This window comes from Bos mutus, chromosome 2 (assembly GCF_027580195.1).
Source record: "Bos mutus isolate GX-2022 chromosome 2, NWIPB_WYAK_1.1, whole genome shotgun sequence".
Taxonomy (NCBI): domain Eukaryota; kingdom Metazoa; phylum Chordata; class Mammalia; order Artiodactyla; family Bovidae; genus Bos; species Bos mutus.
The window spans coordinates 101,509,592-101,529,599 of record NC_091618.1 but is presented as its reverse complement, the minus strand read 5'-3'; the positions used below and the strand labels follow the sequence as shown (position 1 = coordinate 101,529,599).

Below are 20,008 nucleotides of genomic sequence, written 5' to 3'. Positions count from 1 at the left end.
TTTAGTCCTTGGACTGGATTACACATGCTTCTAATGCATGTTATATCATTTCATTTGATCCTCACAAAACAATCCAGGTCAGAGAAGGTATTCATTTCCTGACTTGGTACACGGAATAAAACTGAGGCATAGAAGTTTAGTGCTTTGGGAGGAAGTACTAATACTTGGGAATTCAGATCCTGTGACTTCTACCCTTCCCTAAGTCTGCTGATTTCCATGTATGCTCAGTCACTTCAACCGTGTCCCATTCTTGGCGACCCCATGGACTGTGGCCCGCAAGGCTTCTCTGTCCATGGGGTTTCCCAGGCAAGAATACTGGAGTGGGTTGCCATTTCCTCCTCCAGAAGATCTTTTTGAGCCAGGGGTCAAACCCCTGTCTCCTGTGTCTCCTGCTTTGGCAGGCAATTCTTTACCACTGAGCCAGCTGGGAAGCCACTGATTTCCATGAATACTGTTTTAAAGAATTACTTTGGTGGCAACTTTTGTAACTTAATGACTTATCATCGCTTTATGGCTTTCATTACTGTAAACCAATTATCTTGTAAATATTTTTACCTTTAGTCTTCAGAGGTCCCTTGTGACCTCCCAAAGAGGGTGTGTCTCTCAATCTGAGAGCAAACTGAAACTACAAAATCAGCACTTCTGAGTTAGCTGTTTTATTTTTGCCAAGTACTATACTTGCGGTTGTGTACTGCACTTCAAAGTCACAACTTCCTAGGAAATCTTTTCAAACTTAATGATAAACCATTTGCTTTAGCTAACTGTCTGCATTAATAAGCACAAGCGATCAAGAACACAGAGGGACACAGGAAGGAGTTTCTCTGTTTCAAGCATGAATGTGGCCTGATCTTGTTTGTATTTCTAAAATGTCTTTGACTCTGGCCTAGATCATGGTGCAGGGTAGGGAGTGATTTATCCCGGTGAGAGATGATGATTACTTGGACAGGATGGTATCAGTGGAAGGAGAAGACATAAGGATGACTCCCTGAACAATTGACTGGCTGTTCCAGGCCCAATGGAGAACTTTCTTTTGCCCTCATGGTTCTGTGCTTGCCACAAGAGCTAATCTGCCGTGGTTCCCCTAACTCTCTCATCATACTTGGATACATTTCCACTTTCCAAGACAGGGCTCTGAGGGCCTTCTACATTACTCACCCAGCCTGTCAACATAAGGTCATTCTTTAATCCAGCAAATATTTATTGAGTATTTTCTACATCAGGCACTTTGTTGATCACTGGAGATATAAAAATAATAGACATGGCCCTTGCCCTCAAATAATTCACAATATTAAAAGAAGCATAAACATTAACTATAATAAAAAGCCCTAAGCGGCCTTCTAGTAAATGATCAAAGTGCTGTGGAAGGTCTACAGAGAACATGATAAATGCTGCCCAGGAAAGTTCATATGGAAACCAACCAAGCATAAAGAGTTAATAATTATTGAGCCTGGATATAATCCTTCCAACCTTGGGGCCATGAGAGTAAACTGGCTCCCAGGATTGCAGTTCACCTGTGTGTTTAGCTCTCAAAAACGTAAAACCCCTCCCCCCATCCTAATTCTGTATGAAAGTTGTGTCAGATAGAATACTTTTGGCTGCAAGTAACAAAATATCTGGCCCAAAGTTATTTAAATTCTGCTGCTGCTGCTGCTGCGTCGCTTCAGTCATGTCCAACTAACTCTGTGCGACCCCATAGACGGCAGCCCGCCAGGCTCCCCCGTCCCTGGGATTCTCCAGGCAAGAACACTGGAGTGGGTTGCCATTTCCTTCTCCAATGCATGAAAGTGAAAAGTGAAAGTGAAGTCGCTCAGTCGTGTCCGACTCTTAGCGACCCCATGGAATGCAGCCCACCAGGCTCCTCCGTCCATGGGATTTTCCAGGCAAGAGTACTGGAGTGGGGTGCCATTGCCTTCTCCGATTTAAACTATAGAGTCTTACTATTTCATTATTACTTCACAGGTGGTGCAGGTGGTAAAGAATCTGTCTGCCAATGCAAGAGACAAAAGAGATGCAGGTTCAATCCCTAGGTTGGGAAGATCCCCTGCAGAAGAGCATGGCAATCTCCTCCAGTACTCTTGTCTGGAGAAGCCTTATGGACAGAGGAGCCTGGCAAGCTAGAGTCCATGGGGTCACAAAGAGTCAGACATCACTGAGTGACTGAACACAGACATTGCCTTATTGCTACTGTCTTCTGTAACTGGAGGTGCAGAAGGAGGACAGTTCTAGAGTTGCAGTGGTCCTCCCAACCTCTTCAAGAGCTTGAGGTCGCTTTCAGCTCTGCTGTTCTCATACTGCTGACTTTCATTCTCAAGCTTGTCCTCTCAGGTCGAGCTGCAGCAACACATCATTTGCTCACACAGCCATTTCACAAGGCAGAGAGATTGCTGTTCCTCATTCACAATCTCTGTATCAAGGAGGAAAACTATTTCCAGAAGTCCCCTGGCCCAAGGCAGACTTTCCCGCATGTCTCCTTGGCCAGATTTGTGTCACTTGTCTATTCTAAACTGATCTCTGGCAAGGGAAATGGATTGACATGCTTGGACTAGATAAATCAAGACTCATCTTTTAGCACCAGGAAGAAGCTCTTTCCTTAGCCCTTGGAAGGGGAAAGGGAATTACTTGAGTTGAACTGGAGATTCTAAAAGAAAGAAAGGGGAGGTCTATGTGGGCATATCAGATATTCTATGATTTCTCATTTTTAATTACATTGGAAAATTTTAATTTGCTAACAAAAGAAAATAGATGTCAAGCTAGCTCTGATCTCTAAAGAATCTGATCATATAACTCTCTCCTTCTCTTCTCTCTTTTTTTTCCTAACCAAATGAATTTATCGTAAAACAGGGTGTTTTGATGCTGCCTTTTTTTGGTCCTGAAGGAATTTTGAGCCCAGCACTTGCTTTCTCTTGGCATCCAAAATGATTAAGAATATGAAAGAATTGAGTTTGTAACATTTAAGATACAAATCAGAAAATGGAGTGGATCAGAAATATCTGAGGGCAATTACTCCCAAGTTTCTCATAAAAAGCACAGATAAACTGTTCTATTTTATCCAGTTCATAAAGGGTATTTTTGTTGTTGTTTTAGTCACTCAGTCATGTCTGACTCTTCTGCAACCCCATGGACTGTAGCCCACCAGGTTCCTCTGTCCATGGAATTTCCAGGCAAGAATACTGGAGTAGGTTGCCATTTCCTTCTCCAGGGGATCCTCCTGATCCAGGAACCCAAGTCTCCTACATTGGCAGGTGGATTTTTTTACCAATGAGCCACCTGGGAAAAACAACAAAAGGCATTATTTACCTACTATTTGCTCCTGTATCTCCACACTCCCATTAAAATGTAAGCTTCATGAGGGCAGGAATTGTTCGTGTTTTGTCCACTCCAGTCTGTAGTGCTCAGAACCTTGAGGACATTGGACACGTTCCTACTGCTGCTGTAACAGGTTACCGTGCATTGAGGGGCTTATGGCAACAACAGCAAAAATATTCTTTTCACAGTTATGAAGCCCCGAGGTCCAAAATCAAGGTGTCATCAGGGCTGTACTCTCTCTGAAGGTTCTGGGGAAGGAGACCTTCCTTGCCTCTTCCGGTTGCTGATGGTTACCAGCCATCCTTGATGCTCCTTGACTTGTAGCTCTATGACTCCGATTTTCCCTTTCATTGTTACATGGCCTTCTTCCCTCTCTTTCTGCATGATCCTCTTCATTTTCCAAGTCAGCAAAAGCCTGTCTTATAAGGACACCAGTCAGTATGACCAGGCCAGCGTGACTTCATTTTTTATATTTTTATTTTAGATTGGAGTATCGCTGATTAACAATGTTGATGGTTTCAGGTGCACAGCAAAGCGACTCAGCCATCCGTCTGTGTGTATGCACTCTCCCCCAGGCTCCTCTCCCACCCAGGCTGCCATGTAACTTTGAGCACAGTTCCCTGTGCTCTATGGTAGGCAGTATGACATCATTCAACTTAACTAATTACATCTACTAAACTCCTATTTCCAAATAAAGTCAACTTTCTGAGGTTTTCGTGGACATAAAGATTTTGGGGGGTCTACTCAACGCAGTGGTGCTGGTGGTGGTAAGTCTATTCAGTCATGTCTGACTCTGTGCATCCCTGTGAACCATAGCCTACCAGCCTCTTCTGTTGCTGTGCCCACTTCCAGGTGATCTTCCCTACCCAGGGATTGAACCCACATCTCTTATGTCTCCTGCACTGGGAGGTGGGTTCTTTACCACTAGCACCACCAGGAAAGCCCACTCAGCCCAGTACAGCTTGATAAATATTTGGTGAGATAAAGAAATTATCTTAGAGCTCATGTAAAAACATATTTTTGATGAACATTTTTAAATGTTACTTTAATTCTTATTAAAATTCTTTCATAAATATGGGGCCAAGTCATCCACCACTAGATCATGCTTACCTATTCATACAATACAGTGCTAGCAGCTTTTCAATAAAATAAATTCAGCCTTTCAGCTTACTTACAGCCTACTTAAGATGTGACTGTTCAGATTAAATTTTTAACTAACCATAGAAAATTACTTGATTAACTGGCAAACAATTTGGTATAGGTAATAAACACCAAAGAAGATGACGGGGTAGCAAAGTGTGATGGATGGAGCAAAGGGTAATTCCAGAGCATGAAGAGGGACTGTGAAAAACTGAAGACCACAGATGTGGATTGTTTATTTCAGAAATTTGCTAAGTTCAAGAGAAGAAATAAGGAAATGGCTACAGGATGCAGCAAGGTCAGTGTTTGTTTTACATGGGTGTACCCTGTGCATGCTAACAGAGAGCTGCTGCTCAGTCATGTCCAAGTCTCTGCAACCCCATGCACTGCAGCCCACCAGGCTCCTCTGTCCACAGGATTCTCCAGGCAAGAATACTGGAGTGGGTTGCCGTTTCCTTCTCCAGAGGATCTTCCTTGACCCAGGGATCGAACCCACATCTCCTGTGTTGGCAGATGGATTCTTTACCACTAGCAACCACCTGGGAAGTCCAGGACAGAAGTAAGCAATGAAAAGGAAGTGAAGATGATGTGGGAGAAGAGATGAAAAACCTCAGAGCCTCTAAGAAGTCAAGAGGAACCAGGATCTGAGCCCGAGGCAGGCCCATTTCTGACTCCAAGTGCCAAGGAAAGGGTTAAAAAAATGGCAGGACGGACAGCCAGAAGTGGAAAGCCCAGGAAAAAGCAAGCCCCTATGGTGGCTTTTGCTCTAAAGGAGGAATCATTGAATCTTTTCACTGGAAAACTTCATACTCTTTTGAACATGTGTACTGCAGGGCCTGAGTTATTCAAGATTTGTTATATTTAAAATCTAGGAAACAAGGGGAAAAGGCAGGAAGAAAAGAAACCAGTTATAAAGCTTGCATGACTACTTTTCATGAGTGTAGGGAAAAGATGAGAGTTATGAGTTGGAAGAGAAGATGGTGCTACAACTTTCTTTCCAGAAGTCATAGAGTTGCCATCCTTAATAACACTCCAGGGAGAAAATTTTAGGGTATACAGAAAGAATCAGTGCCCCTTTGACTTCAAAGCACTAGAAAAAATTATATTCTAATGTAGTCTATCTACTGTCCCAGGTTCAAATAATACTACCAAGCTGCCTGTTTAGATTATTTGCAAGCATTTCATCTAGACACTTCTATAAAGTCTAATGCATCTATGCTAACTCACAGAAACTTCCAGCAAGCATTTACCATGTACCTCACCCTGCTGAACACTAGGTTGTTTACAATGGTGGTTATGACCACAGGCTTCAGAACTCTATTGCCTAGGGCTTACTAGTCATGGGACTTGGGTCTGGTTTCTATCTACACATCAGTTTCCTTTCCTGTAAAATGGGGATGAAAATAAGTTAATAAGTGTGTGGTGCTAGAATAGCACACGGAAGGTCTCTGTGAGCCTTTGTAATGATTATTGTTTATATCTCTGGTGGCTGAGATGGTAGAGAATCTGCCTGCAATGCAGGGGACCTGGGTTTGATCCCTGGCTTGGAAAGATCCCCTGGAGAAGGGAACTGCTACCCACTCCAGTATTCTCACCTGGAGAATTCCATGGACAGAGAAGTCTGGCAGGCTACACTCCATGGGGTTGCAAAGAGTTGGACACAACTGAGTAACTAACACTTTCACTTTTCCCTCTGTATATATTTTTAACATTACAAAATTTTAACAGTCCCAGAGGCATGTACTATAATAATACTTGTCTCACACTCTTGAAAGTTTTGCTGGGTGAATGCCGGAAAGGGCAATGTCTGTGGTAGTTTTGTTTTCCAGTGATCATTTTCTTCATCCCTTGGAAGACAAACAGGTGTCACAGAGAGTAGTCTTGCTGATTATACCTATAAATCCTTCTGGAGAGTTCTTCAGTGACAAAGTATTAGAGCTTTCAGCTTCCCCAGATGAGATGTTCTCTAATCAGTTTTCTCTCCAAACTAATCATTTTTAGCTTTGATGTCTCACTACAGCTACTGACTATTTTTCAAGAGAAACCAGCCCTTTGCTAAAATAGTAGCTTGTTCCACAGGCCTCTGGGTCATTTATTTATACGGTTAAGATGTTTCTAACTTTCAACTGTTTCTCATCACCTTGGATTACACTGATTAAAGTCAGTCAACATAGTGAGGAATAAAAGCCTTGTCAATATTAATTTTGGCCACTATTATCCAGTTTCTTTATTCTCAGAAGAGTCCTAGCAAAGGGTGAGGGAGTGACTATAATCAGAATTTTTTTAAAAATAGGACAATTTGCATTTCAGAAAGGAATAAAGCCATCCTGAGGTCCTGTTTATGCTGGCTTCCTGTGTGTGCAGAGCCTCCTGGCTCTTCACTGGGGAGAAGGCAGGGTGAACTGGATTTAGTTCAGGCAGTGTCTTCAGCCTTGCATGTCTTCACCAGTGGCTATAGATATTTCCATCTTGAGCTGAAATTTGAGACATGAATATTCTGCCAATTTCACTTCTCTGCCATATATATTGAAGTCTTATGTTGATAGTTGTGTTGTTTCAAGACAATTAGAATTTCAATATCAGCTTCTATATTTCTAACTGATCTTGGCAGCATTTTTTTTTTTTTTTTTTTTCAGAATGGTTGCTGACCATTCCGAGGAATGTCCAGATAGGGTCATCAAGCCATAGCCAGGGCTGACTGCCTATTTTTGCAAGTTAAGTTTTATTTGGAATACAGCCACATCCATTCATTTACCTGTGGTCCGTGGCTGTTTTCAGGCTGCAATGGCCAACCTGAGAGGTTGCAAAGCCTAAAATATTTAGCATCTGGCCTTATAAGAAAGGAGCTTCCCTGGTAACTCAGTCAGTAAAGAATTTGCCTGCACCACAGGAGATCTGGGTTTGATCCTCGGGTCAGGAAGATCCCTTGGAGAAGGAAATGGCAACCCACTCCAGTATTCTTGCCTGGAAAATCCCGTGGACAGAGGAGTCTGGCAGGCTACAGATCACGTGGTTGCAAGAGTCAGACATGACTTAGAGACTAAACCATCACCTATAAGAAAAAGTTTGCCAACCTCAGATCTAGATGTTGTAACCCTGTAGCCAAAAGAGACTTTCCATATTACAGGTAAGATGTGTAAATCTTCACAGAGATATGACAAATATAGAAATCACAGTAGATGTTTAGCAGAGAAATTTGATATAAAAATTGGTTATACAAATTAGAGCAACAACAACAAATATTTCTGAGGTAAGTGAGAGACAGGAGCTGTAGGAAGGAGGTACCTCTAGGGCTTAGGAAAAAATGGAGAAGAGGAACACAAAAGGTCTGGATTCTGAGCTGCAAGGCGTGTGAGGCGTGTGACTGCTTCTGACACCCCCAAGAGGCAGGATGCAGCAGGTTCAGGTATAAGAAGAGAAGCGTGAGCCAGCACGGGCACTCCTTTTGGGGCACATGCTGACGGAATGGGCAAGACAGAGGAAGACCCCCTGCTCTTCTGGTCACTCCACTCCTTCTCTGTGTTTCCGTAATGGCAGGACCCAACAGGAAGCCTGAGGATGAAGGGGCCCGGGAAGCGTAGCTGTAGACTCCCTGCTCAGCATTACTGAGCAAAGAATAGAAGTGTACATTTGAGCTGAAAGACGATACGTAAATGACGGTCACAGGCATAGAGAAGTGCCATGTCCTGGTGACCGCATGGAAGGTCGGAGCCTAAGGCTCTGTTTAGACCCAGCTGCCCAGTGCACTGTTTTCCTACTGCCCAGCGGCTTGGAGTTCACAAAATTTAGAGCTGTGTTTCTGTGTCTGTGTTCTCCTGTTGATGTTGTCTGGCTTTTATCTTTTCTTTTGACAAATATTTATGAAGTGCCTACTATGGCCAGACACTGTTCTAGGCCGTGGTGAGATAATAGCAAACCAAAGGTAGCACAACACAATCAGTGTCCTCCTGGAGCTCACAGGTGACCAAGAGAGGCAGACAAGTTAAAAAATATAGTATGTCAGGTGCTATCACTGTTGAGGAAAAAATGTAAAGCCAGGAAGGGCGATACAAAGAGACTTTCTTAACGAGAAGATTGTAAACATTAGTTCAGGGAAGGAAGGTGAGGTTTAAATAAAGACCTAAAGGAGATAGGGAGCAAACTTTGGGCACATGCCAGGGGAAGAACATTGCAGGCCGAGGGTATAGCGAATTCAAAATCTCTGAGGCAGAAGTGGGCCCAGTGTGTCTGGGGAACAGTGGGGAGGCCAGAGTAGATGTAGAGAAGGGAGAGGAGAAGAGGGAGGGGGAGGAGGAGGGGAAAGAGAAGATGGAGGCCAGAGCCATGACATGGACAACCCCTCGTAAAGTTGTTTCCTTTGTTCTAAACTGTTGCTGTTCTGGAAAAAGTGCATTGTACTATTTGGTTGGCCTTTCAAAATAACCTTTGAAAATACATTGGTTACATGCCTAACAGAAGTTTGGTCATGTGACACTCTGATCTTAGAGTAAATGCAAAGGGGACACAGTCCTGGGTTCAAGGGCTCTAGCTCAATGGCAATGCATTTATCAGATGCACTTGACATCCCTGGGAAGTTTCTCTTATTGAGAAGGGAAATCTGGTGACAGTGATTATATTCCAATACCTCCTGTGTATAATAACCTTCTGTGTATAATAATCACTCCTCACAAATCCGGTAATTCCCCTAAGCTCAACATTTTCTCTCCATGTGAGAACACTGTGGATAGTATTAAACTTGTCAAAGGAGGAAGTGATGTTCGTTAGTACTGAGCAAATGATTCGATTGTGCTTATCCTGGGTGCTTTCTCAATGTGATGCTCTTGTGCTATCTTATTAGGATCATTTGGCATATGAACACAGTGAAACTTAATTAGCTTTTATTTTATATAAACACAGTGAAACTTAATTAAAAAATAAATAAATTTGCAGTCAAATTTCTAATCTCAGCAGCACTCCTAGGTACTCCCAGGGAGAGACTCTTCTTTCATCTCTCTATCTTGATTGCCTAGCACATACTTGGAAGAAGACAGTAATAGGTAGTATAACCTATGTAGAGGACTTCCTAAATTTTAAGTCCTGAGCCAAGAACTTTACATCCACTATCTCATTTCATCATGGTAGATCCCTTGAGGCTGGATAATGCTATTATTATTTTATAGATTACAAAGTTGAGGTTTTGACAGCTTCAATAATTTTCCTAAGGCTGCTGTGCAAGAATTAGGTCTGGGCTCAAATCCAAGCTCTCTGGTTTCAAAGCCACTAGGGACCCAACCCCTTATTGGTATTTGTTGACTCATTGGTGATGGGCAGCAGACCACATATGCTCCTGGTTAATAAGGGATGTGAGCTGATTTCCAGTCAGTTTCTTCTTCTGCCTTCTTGATTTTTCTTTCTCTTTTCCCATTGTCAAGGCTGCTATTTTGCTAGAGCAAATTCTAAAGTAATAGTCATTTTATGTCTTTCACATCAGTATTAAATGTTAACTGATTACCATATGGAACACAAGAACTCTGTAACCAGGTATCTTTTCCCCATGTTTAACAACTTTATGAGTTTATGAGCTGTAAAGTGTGCATTTCTTTTTAGTTGCATTTCATTGGCCATTTATTTACCAAAATAATTTAGCTTTCTGAAGTAGAAATATTTATATCATAGTTTCATACAGGTCAAAGAAGTTTAGTATTAATGAGTATAAAAATGTTCAAAATATCCTATAATCATAAAATAAATATTGGCCAAAGCAAGACTAGTCTGTGGAACTACAGCACTCTAAAATTCTTTTTTGTTCAGAAATGATTTTGATCCTATGACAAGGGCTCATTAAGATATCATATACTTTGCTGCTGCTGCTGCTAAGTCGTTTCGGTTGTATCCGACTCTCTGCAACCCCATAGACGGCAGCCCACCAGGCTCCCTATCTCTGGGATTCTCCAGGCAAGAACACTGGAGTGGGTTGCCACTTCCTTTTCCAATGCATGAAAGTGAAAAGTGAAAGTGAAGTCGCTTAGTCATGTCTGACTCTTCGAGATCCCATGGACTGCAGCCCACCAGGTTCCTCCATCCATGGGATTTTCCAGGCAAAAGTACTGGAGTGGGGTGCCATCGCTTTCTCCATCATACACTTTAAAGAGAAATTATTCTTAGGTTGAACCATTCTAAAAGCTGCTTTTCTGCCATTTTTGATGGATAGAAATAACATTTTCATTTTGTTCAATGTAATAGTTGCTCTCAGTGAAGAAAGTACAGTAAGTTCCCTACATATGAATGAGTTCCATTCCAAGAATGCGTTTGTGAGTCCAGTTTGTTCTTCAATCCAACAGAGTTAGGATTCCCAACTAACACAGTCGGTTATACGTTGTGTGTGTAATAGGTTCATATCATAATAGGTTTATAATACTTTTCATACAAATAACATGTACATAAAAAACAAACAGAAAAAATAAAAAACATTTTTAATCTTATAGCACAGTACACTGAAAAGCATAAAAGTACAGTGCAACAGCTGGCACACAGGGGCTGGCACACAGGGGCTGGCACTCGCATTCACGTCTTTGAAAGTTTGCAACTTGAACGTTCATATATAGGGTACTTACTGTATTAAAGTTAACTATTTTCTGATTTTTAATTCAAGGAGGCGTAAATCTTGGAGTTTTGGTATAATCTGATGGGTAACATATGATTAACCTCTCTGCTTGGCCAGCACAGTGCTTTGAACTGATCAAATGAACAGCATGTTCCATGCTAACCAGGAAAACCAAAGGAGCAGCCAAAGACCTTCAGGGGTGCCCTATCAGTGAGCAAGCAGACAAGGAAAGAGAAATGTGAGCATGTCCTCTGGTGTTTGACAGAATAGGTTGGCAACGAACAGTGAACTTGCCAAAGGTCAAAACCTGAACTTAGCACTCACGTCTCACAGAACTTGCTTATCTAGAGGTTTCGAAAGTGTCTTCCAATGAGCGCTGCTCGTCAAATGGCAAGGCAAAAAACAAGGAACATTTGTTGCTCTGCTTGTTCCAATTTTGCAGTGGTGTTTGGGGTGTGGGAAGCCAGGATAGGGAACCCTGGCACGCAGGGTAGTTGTAAAGGAACTTAGTGAAGGTACCACAAGTTGGTGGCCCAGGCCTTGCACCCATGTTTTGGGCCATAGCAAGAGCACAGCATCAGTGTTGGTATCTGAACATCAGCAGATGGATTAGAGTCATGCTGAGCAGAAGGGAGCCTAAATCCGGTGGAGATGGTGGGTTTAGAAATTCTGAGGCCTGATGAGAGGATGAGTCCCGCAATGTCTGAGGTGAGTAAGGTGGTGGGAGAGGTAAGTGCCCCGTGAAGGAGAAGCAGCCTCTTCTGAAGGGGTCAGCAGGTGACATCACAGAGGACTTTTGCCTCAGTTATTTTATTATTCCAGATTGAAGTGTGCTATAAAAGCTGGGCAAACACCCCCACTTAGATAGCACTGTATCTGATCTATATTGTAGGTACTCAGTTCATTCTCTTCTTATGAAATCAAAAGTCAGTGATAGACAGGAATCCCCTGGTGGCCCAGTAGTTAAGACTTGGTACTTTCACTGCCAGGGGTTTGATCCCTGGTCAGGGAAATAAGATCCTGCAAGCCATGTGGCTCAGCCAAAAATTTTTTTTTCAATACTTAGTGATAGATGTTTTATGTTGCTATGTCTGTCTTCTTATAGATATGTAGGTCTTAGTATGTGTGGACTGCTGTTATAAAACAACCAGAGACAGGTGGCTTAAACAATAAGCATTTATTTCTTACCGTTCTGGTGGCTAGGATGCCCAAGGTCGAGGTGCCAGCAGACTTCGTGCTTAGTTTCTTGTGTCCTCACATAGCAGAAGAGGCAAGAGAGCTTTCTAGAGTCACTTTGTAATTTTTTTATTTTATTTTGGTCACAAGACACATGGGATCTTAGTTCCCCAGCCAGGGATGCTACACACGCCCACTGCATTGGAAGTGTGGGAAGTCACTTTTTAAAGGGTATTAATCCAGTTCATGAGGGCTCCACCTCATGACCTAATCACCTTCCAAGGGCTTCCCCTTCCAATACCATCGCATGGTGGTTAGGATTTCAGCATGTGAATTCTGAGAGGACACAAACATTTATTTGGTTGCATGTGTATGTGTGGTTGGTGTATAAATCGACCTATTTCTATAGATCTGTCTAAACATATTCATCAGCAGATAATATTTGGAATGTGCACATCTATAACCGCTGATACTTTGATTTGTACTAATTTGGGGATATGTTTTACATCTGTCCATTTTAGACTAATAGCTCTTGATAGCATGGTATTTATTCTCTGCAATAATATTCACTTTATAATGATTTGATATATAATAGGATGATTGGATGAATATAGGCAATTGAGGGTGTTTAGTGAACAAATCCAGATTTGTAGTTTTGTAGTCCAACATGAGTCACAAATACTATTTTCTGTAGCACAAGTCTTTATTTCTTATTTAAAAGTTAGGTTCAAGGACCAGCTTCACCCACTTGTATTTTTGCTAACAAATACAAATGTTTTACTAACCTTCAGGGAAGAAACGCAGGACTGAATTGAAAAAGACAATAGTTAAAAAAAAAATCTTTACTTAACAAACTAAGCTTAAGCAAAATCAATAAAATAATAAAATGAAGTGTAGCAAGTTTATCTGCCAAAACTGAAGGTTTTATAAGCAGAAAAAAGATTATGAGATCAAATCCAAAGAAATAAAATCTTAAAAACCTTTTTTGAAGTGACATTTCCTGTAAGAGAACTACCTTTCCATGGGCTGTAAAAAATTAACAAGAGAAGATGCTGCTGGCTTTGAAATCCCTCTTAAAGAACTGCAGTTATAGGAATATTATGGTAGTGGCTGATTTTGTGAGTGTTTGTTTGTATCTATGTGAAAAATATAGAGAATTTGGAAAAAGACTTTAGGGTATTTGTAGTCAGCAGATGCTCTGGGACTGAGGAAGAGGAATCACATTGGTTTAGCTGTGCTTAATGATACCCAACACCAACCAATGAAAACTTTTTTTACTTGTCTCTATTAAGGCACGGGCTTCCCTGGTGGCTCAAATGGTAAAGAACCCCCCTGTAATGCGGGATACCTGGGTTTGATCCCTGGGTTGGGAAGATCCCCTGGAGGAGGGCATGGCAACCCACTTCAGTATTCTTGCCTGGAGAATCCCCATGGACAGAGGAGCCTGGCAGGCTACAGTCCATGGGGTCATAAAGAGTCAGACATGACTGAGTGACTAAACACAGCACAGCACGTTAAGGCACACCTCTGTGCTAGATGCTAAGGTTGATAAAAAACAAAAACCCCAAACCAATCAACAAAAACACAAAGCCTTGTCTTCAAAGAATACATGGCCTACCTGAGTAGATCACACAAGTAGGCATGGAAAAAGAGTTGTCAACACGAGGTATTAAGTGATAGGAGCCCAATGAGTAGTGTAGGGGCAAAAGTCAAAGGCAGAACTGAATGACAGAGGAAGGAAATGGAGGCTGGAGGATTGTGACAGATGGAGAAATAGTTGAGGACATTCCAGCAAGTAGCTTAGGGCAAGGAACAGAGGTAGATAAGCCTGAGAGGATCCATTGCCTCCAGCAAGATTAGTGTGATTGGACCAGAAGGTTCTTGCAGAAAGAGCAGAAATAAGCCTAGAGCCTCATGTCAGATTGTGGAGGCTGCAAGTGCCAGGTGAAGGAGTCTGAATCTTCCTGTAGACAGTGAAGACTTGGTGAAAGCTTTTGAGGAAGAGCTCACCAGATGACATTGGCACTTTAGAAAGATCATTCCAGTGATGGTGCAGTACAGGAACTGGTGTGGAAGAACCTGATGGAAGAATACCTGGAGAAAAGATTTCAAAGGAAGAGTCAATAGGGTAGATTGTTTGTAGGTGATGGTAAAAAAGAGGGAGACATCAAAATGATCTTCAGATCTTGAATTTGGGTTTTCAGTAACAGAATATAAAATCACACAATTTCCTATGGAAATCTAGTTTTGGAAGGTGGACAATTATTCTAGACAAGATATGATAGGGTTAGAGTGGGACAAGTCAAGTAAGAAGGCTGAACACAGCACTGGAAATGTGAGTGTGGGTGTAGTAGGCTAAGATAATGAGTGCAGGTCTTGTCATTTATCTAAATGGAAAGTATTCCTGAAGCCACATTCTCTGGAGTTTCCTGCAAGGAAGACTGTAGAGAGAGATGAGCAGAAAGTTGAAGACTAATTCCAAAGCATTTCTGCAGTCAATGGAGAAAAAAAGAGTCAAAGTAGGAGATGGAAAAATAATGGTCAGAGAGTTAAGAGAAAGACTGAGGTGTCACAGAATCCCAGAGAAAGGTTCCATGTAAATTTTAATTAAGGTCAAGGAAAAGTGATGGTAGAAACAAAGATCTCTGAACTAGGTGATTAGCATATCTTTAAGATCTGGTTTGTGTGGAGCCAGAGGACTTAGAAGTGAACCTTAGGGCCTCACAGAAGGATGATCTAGCTTTGTGTCACCCGTTGCATGGTTACATGACTGAAAAAGTACCTATCAAGTTGAGATATACTCAACTCGGTACATCAATTGCATATCAGAATTTAAAGACAATACAGAAAGGAAATAATGTGAAAAATCTCGTTGTCGTTGTTTAGTTGCTAAGCGTGTCCAACTCTTTGGTGACCCCTTGGACTGTAGCCCACCAAACTCCTCTGTCCATGAGATTTCCCCAGCAAGAATACTGGAGTCGGTTGCTGTTTTTTCCTCCAGGGGTCTTCCAGACCCAGGGATCGAACCCAAGTCTCCTGTGTCTCTTGTATTGGCAGGCAGATTCTTTACCACTGAGCCACATGGGAAGCCCTTGAAAGATCTCATTAGTAACATTTAAATGTTGATAACACATTGAAATTGTAACATATTTGATATGTTGGCTAAATAAAATATGCTATTAAAATTAATTTTACCTTAAAAAATTTAAAATATGGTTACTAGAAAATGTACTCATACTATATTTCCCTTGAGCATTGCTGATCTAGACCTTTGAAATTAAGCTCATTAATGTAGCACTGTGAAACACATGCTCATCTCCACTTGAGCAGCTAAATGCATGTTTACCCATCTACTCAGTCCAAAATCTTTCAGAGTGTCTTTTGCATTTTGTGAGTGTATTTCTGTATTTTGTGATCAGTGTATACTGTAGAAATCCATTTTGAAAACTTTTATTCAAAATGAGTTATCCCTTCATACTGAATATTTGACTTTTTCCCAACCAACAGATGATGCTTCAACTGATAGTCGCAGAACCTACACTCTAGCCGATTATTTAAAAAATACTTTTAGAATGAAATTCTACAACTTGAGATGGGTTTCAGGTAAGGCTTTCTGGTGGAAAGAGGGGCGGATTTTTATGCTTATTTTCATTTTATGCTTATGTTAGGTTGTGGGGCACCTTCATGGTAATAAGAATATATTCTTATTTTTTAAAACGATATGGGAAAGTATTATTTTCTACCAAAGGGTGCAAAAGGAGATAAGACAGAAAGAAACCTTAGTATTTCTTTGACATGTACTATAAAAAATTAAAAGTGAATTGAACCCTTTACAATGATGATGGGAAAATGAAGGCATATTAGTGTAATACTTATCAGTTCATGTTTTTCCAACTTAGAATTTATATGAATTTAAATCTTACATTTTTTGCATGATTTTTTAGTTTATGAAGATGTTTAATAGCAACTTGAAATATTGATCTGGTCATTTTCTCTCTTTAGATCATGAATATCTCTACAAACAAGAAAATAATATCTTGCTATTCAATGCTGAATATGGAAACAGCTCCATTTTCTTGGAGAACAGTACATTTGTATGTTTAATCACATAATTAATTCATGCTTTAAGGGAATTCTGGGGATTTTTTTTCATAACCTTTCAAATCATGAGTACTATCGTTTCTCATCCTGTTGGACTCTTTCTGCAGCATATGGTGCGGTGGATCTTTCTCTTCTTGGAATGCTCCCTGCCTTGGTTACTTTCTAGTCTCCTTTGACGATTCCTCCTCCTCTGCCCATTCTCTTACGTGTAAGTGCTCCTCAGGGTCCTGTCTTCACTTCGAGCCTCCCTCCTCACCTTGCGTGCTCCCCTTCAGCATATTCCATGCATTTCCACAGCATCAGTGCTTCTCAAATACACGCTTGTAACACTAACCTCCTCCCAATATCTAGACCTCTGTTTCCAATAGCTTGCTGGCTCCTGCACATGGATAGTCTGCAGGCATTTTAAACTCAGTATCCTGAGCTAAGCTAGTTATTCCCGCTTCCCTCTCCTAGCAAAGGGAAGGCATCCTATTCTTCTTCCCAGTCTTGGTAAATAGTGCCTTCCTCCACGTCATTTAAAGCTAGAAATCTCAGAATCCTCCTTGATTCCTCTGTTATCCCCCTTATATAGCTACTCAATAAACCCTATCCATTCTCTCTTGTGATGTCAAGTGTCTCTCAGATTTCCATTTCCACTGTATAGCCCTGGTTGAAACCCTTGATTAATTTTGTGACAGTGAGTACTATATCATAACATGTATTCCTCTCTCCATTCTGTAAATCAGAACACAACTTTGCCCAAGTCCAAGGCCAATGCAACCCCTCCTCTCTCATCTCATCTTAGCCACTGGGTTGCCAGAGCATCTTTGGACAAGGCAGATAAGATTCTGTCATATCCATGTGCAGAAAAAGTAGTTCATAGCTCCATTTCTTGTATTTAGACATTACCTATTTTTCTAATTGTATGTCCTCTCTTTGTCTGACAGACCCTATACTGTATTCAGATTACACTTAGGCAGTCTCTAAATATGCATGCCCTTTCCACATCTGGGTTTACACTCTTGCCATTCCCCTTCCTGAGAAAGTTCTCTGTCTGTTCCTGATCCCCACCTTCATAGCCATCTTTCCTTGCTTAAAATCAATCCTTCCCTCCCTGACTCTCTAACCTTGATTACCACCCACCTTGCCTCATGGTCATCTGTGTAGGGGAATGTGCCCCCTCTTCTAGACTGGAACCTCCCAAGGCATGAGACACAAGTCTAGAATCATACCCTCCACATAGTAGGTATTCAACAATAGCAGTTAAATGGAATCATTTAACCTTAATCATTCTTTTTTCTACTTGATTGACAGGATGAATTTGGACATTCTATAAATGATTATTCAGTTTCACCAGATAGACAATATATTCTCTTCGAATACAACTATGTGAAGGTAAAAGAAATGCTTTTTCACTGTGACATTTAAAGAATCCTATGAGTGTGTTATTTTATGACCTATCACAAGTCTATGAATATTTAAGGTTGTTACCTAAGTCAAGCAATAGGCTCTAAAAACTCATTAATTCAGTATCAAAAGAAGAAATGGTCATTCTCCTTCATAAAAGATATATCTAATGAGTGTTTTTAAATAAATTCATTTTAGGGTTTTCAAATACTAAGAAGTTTAAGTAATATTATAGACTAAAACTATAAGTTAATAAAATAGAACTTATAATTTAAGAGTCAGTTTACATGTCTGACTTGTAATATCTAGTAATAGACTGTTTTATTTCCTTTGTCTGACAAATAGTAAGACTCTTGATTATTTGCTTTAAAAACAATTAAATGTCTCATTCCAGAAGAGATTCTGTGAAGTGACTCAGACCACCTCTCAGCCCTCAGGTCCCACCGTATACAAACCGTTCCTAAGGGGCAGGCTCGGCAGCAGTCATCAGCGCCCTGTGGGGAGCACTGAGCTTCCTCCAGTCGCACAGCCCAACATCAGATTCTCACGCCTTCAGGAGAGGTTTCAGCCTAATCACACATTGTTTTCACGTTTAGTTGTTGTTGCTCAGTCACTAAGTTATTGCTCAGATGGTAAAGAATCTGCCTGCAATGTAAGAGACCCAGGTTCAGTCTCTGGGTCAGGAAGATCCCCTGGAGAAGGGACTGGCTACTCACTCCAGGATTCTTGCCTGGACAATCCCATGGACAGAGGAGCCTGGTGGGCTACAGTCCATGGGGTCACAAAGAGTCAGACATGACTGAGCGACTAACACTTTCATGTTTAGGGTGGCTGCCAATCACCAGTGACTATAACTGCAGCTTTTTGATTATTCATGGATTTGACAATGGCTGTTGAGTATAAGAAGTTTTGAAACATACAGGAAAGATTAGAAACCTGTAGAGAGATTCTACTTAAAAACAAAACACAAAGCTGGAGATCCCAACCTCTGCCTTTCTTTTCTAGAATAAAGAGTAAATACTGAGTGGTCTTAGCTCGCATCATCACTGCCGTACTCAGGTCATGCAGACCATCCCATACTCCATTTCCCATTTGAGGATGGTGACTCCCAATCATAATATTTACCCTGGTTCATTGTGCTGGGCTCCATTTCCTGGACATGAAGACTAGGTCCTGCTAAACCAGTCCGCCAGGAACGAATCAGAAGTCTATGCCAACTTTAACACATCTGTTTCCAATTAATGAATTAGTATTTGTTTAATTCAGTGGTTCTTATTGCTATCTACAGATTAAAATCACGTTAGAAGCATTTAAAAACTCCTAAGTATCCAGGTCCAACCTCGGGTCAATAAAGTGAAGTCTCTGGGGGTGAAGCTGGCATCAGTTTTTTTGTTTTTTGTTTTTTAACATGTAGGGTATTTTAACGAGCAGTCAGGGTTGAGAACCACTGGTTAACAATTTCCCATGTTAAAGTCAAACATGTAACAACTATAAAGTTAAGATAGAAACAGCAAGGTAAATACCAGCTCAATTTATTCTTTGGCCAAGTTCAACAAGTGCCATGTGATATGTACTAACAGATATATTTCATGGGTAGACCTTGCTGGACAACCATCATTGGTAATTTGTGTTTGTTGTGTCACTGAAGTTTTCATGCGCATTTAACTTCTTTTGCTGTTTTCATTCTGTTCCCTTCATCCTGCCATCCATGTTTCCCAAGAGTATCCATGCTCCTTTTAAAACCTAAGTTAGATTATGTTGTGCCTTTGCTTAAACTCTTGTGATCAGTAGCTTCTCATCACTTTCAGAATAAAACCCAAACTCTAACCAAGGCAACCTGAGAAGCCTGGGTGATTGGACCTCAGTCTGCCCTTCTGAACTCACCACCACCCCCCAACCCTGCACTCACCATGCTTAGTCTGTGCTTACAATGGATCACCTGGGGAGGTTAAACCTCCTGCATGTCATCTGACTCAGCATAGCCATGGGTAATTTTAAGGACTCCCAAGTGAAACAGTCTTCCCTGATAGCTCAGCTGGTAAAGAACCCACCTGCAATGCAGGAGACCCGGTTTCATTCCTGGGTCGGGAAGATCCTATGGAGAAGGGATAGGCTACCCACTCCAGTATTCAAGAAACATATCCAGAACAAAGAAAAGTCTAATTTTATTCCATTTCTCTGGAAGTCTATTTCCAGCGTTCTTTAGACCCTGCTGTGTGGCTTCTCCATGACTGAGCCAGCACATTCAGAAAGATCAGTTCTTACTTTTAAGTTGTGGCTACCCAGAGGGATGGTATGGGGAGGGAGGAGGGA

At 41.3% G+C, this 20,008-nt stretch overlaps 1 protein-coding gene across 3 annotated transcripts in view; it reads left to right on the top strand.

Moving 5' to 3' along the window:
- Positions 1-20,008, top strand: part of DPP4 (dipeptidyl peptidase 4) — an 84,642-nt gene that overhangs the window by 6,078 nt on the left and 58,556 nt on the right. For 2 of the 3 annotated variants that reach the window (XM_005897282.3, XM_070357597.1), the window contains 3 exons: positions 15,713-15,808; positions 16,208-16,299; positions 17,603-17,683. In XM_005897282.3, the coding sequence (XP_005897344.1) occupies positions 15,713-15,808; positions 16,208-16,299; positions 17,603-17,683 (269 nt within the window). Of the gene's footprint in view, positions 1-4,719; positions 4,745-15,712; positions 15,809-16,207; positions 16,300-17,602; positions 17,684-20,008 lie in introns of those variants that run through there. The other variant, XM_070357590.1, reaches the window with a different exon arrangement.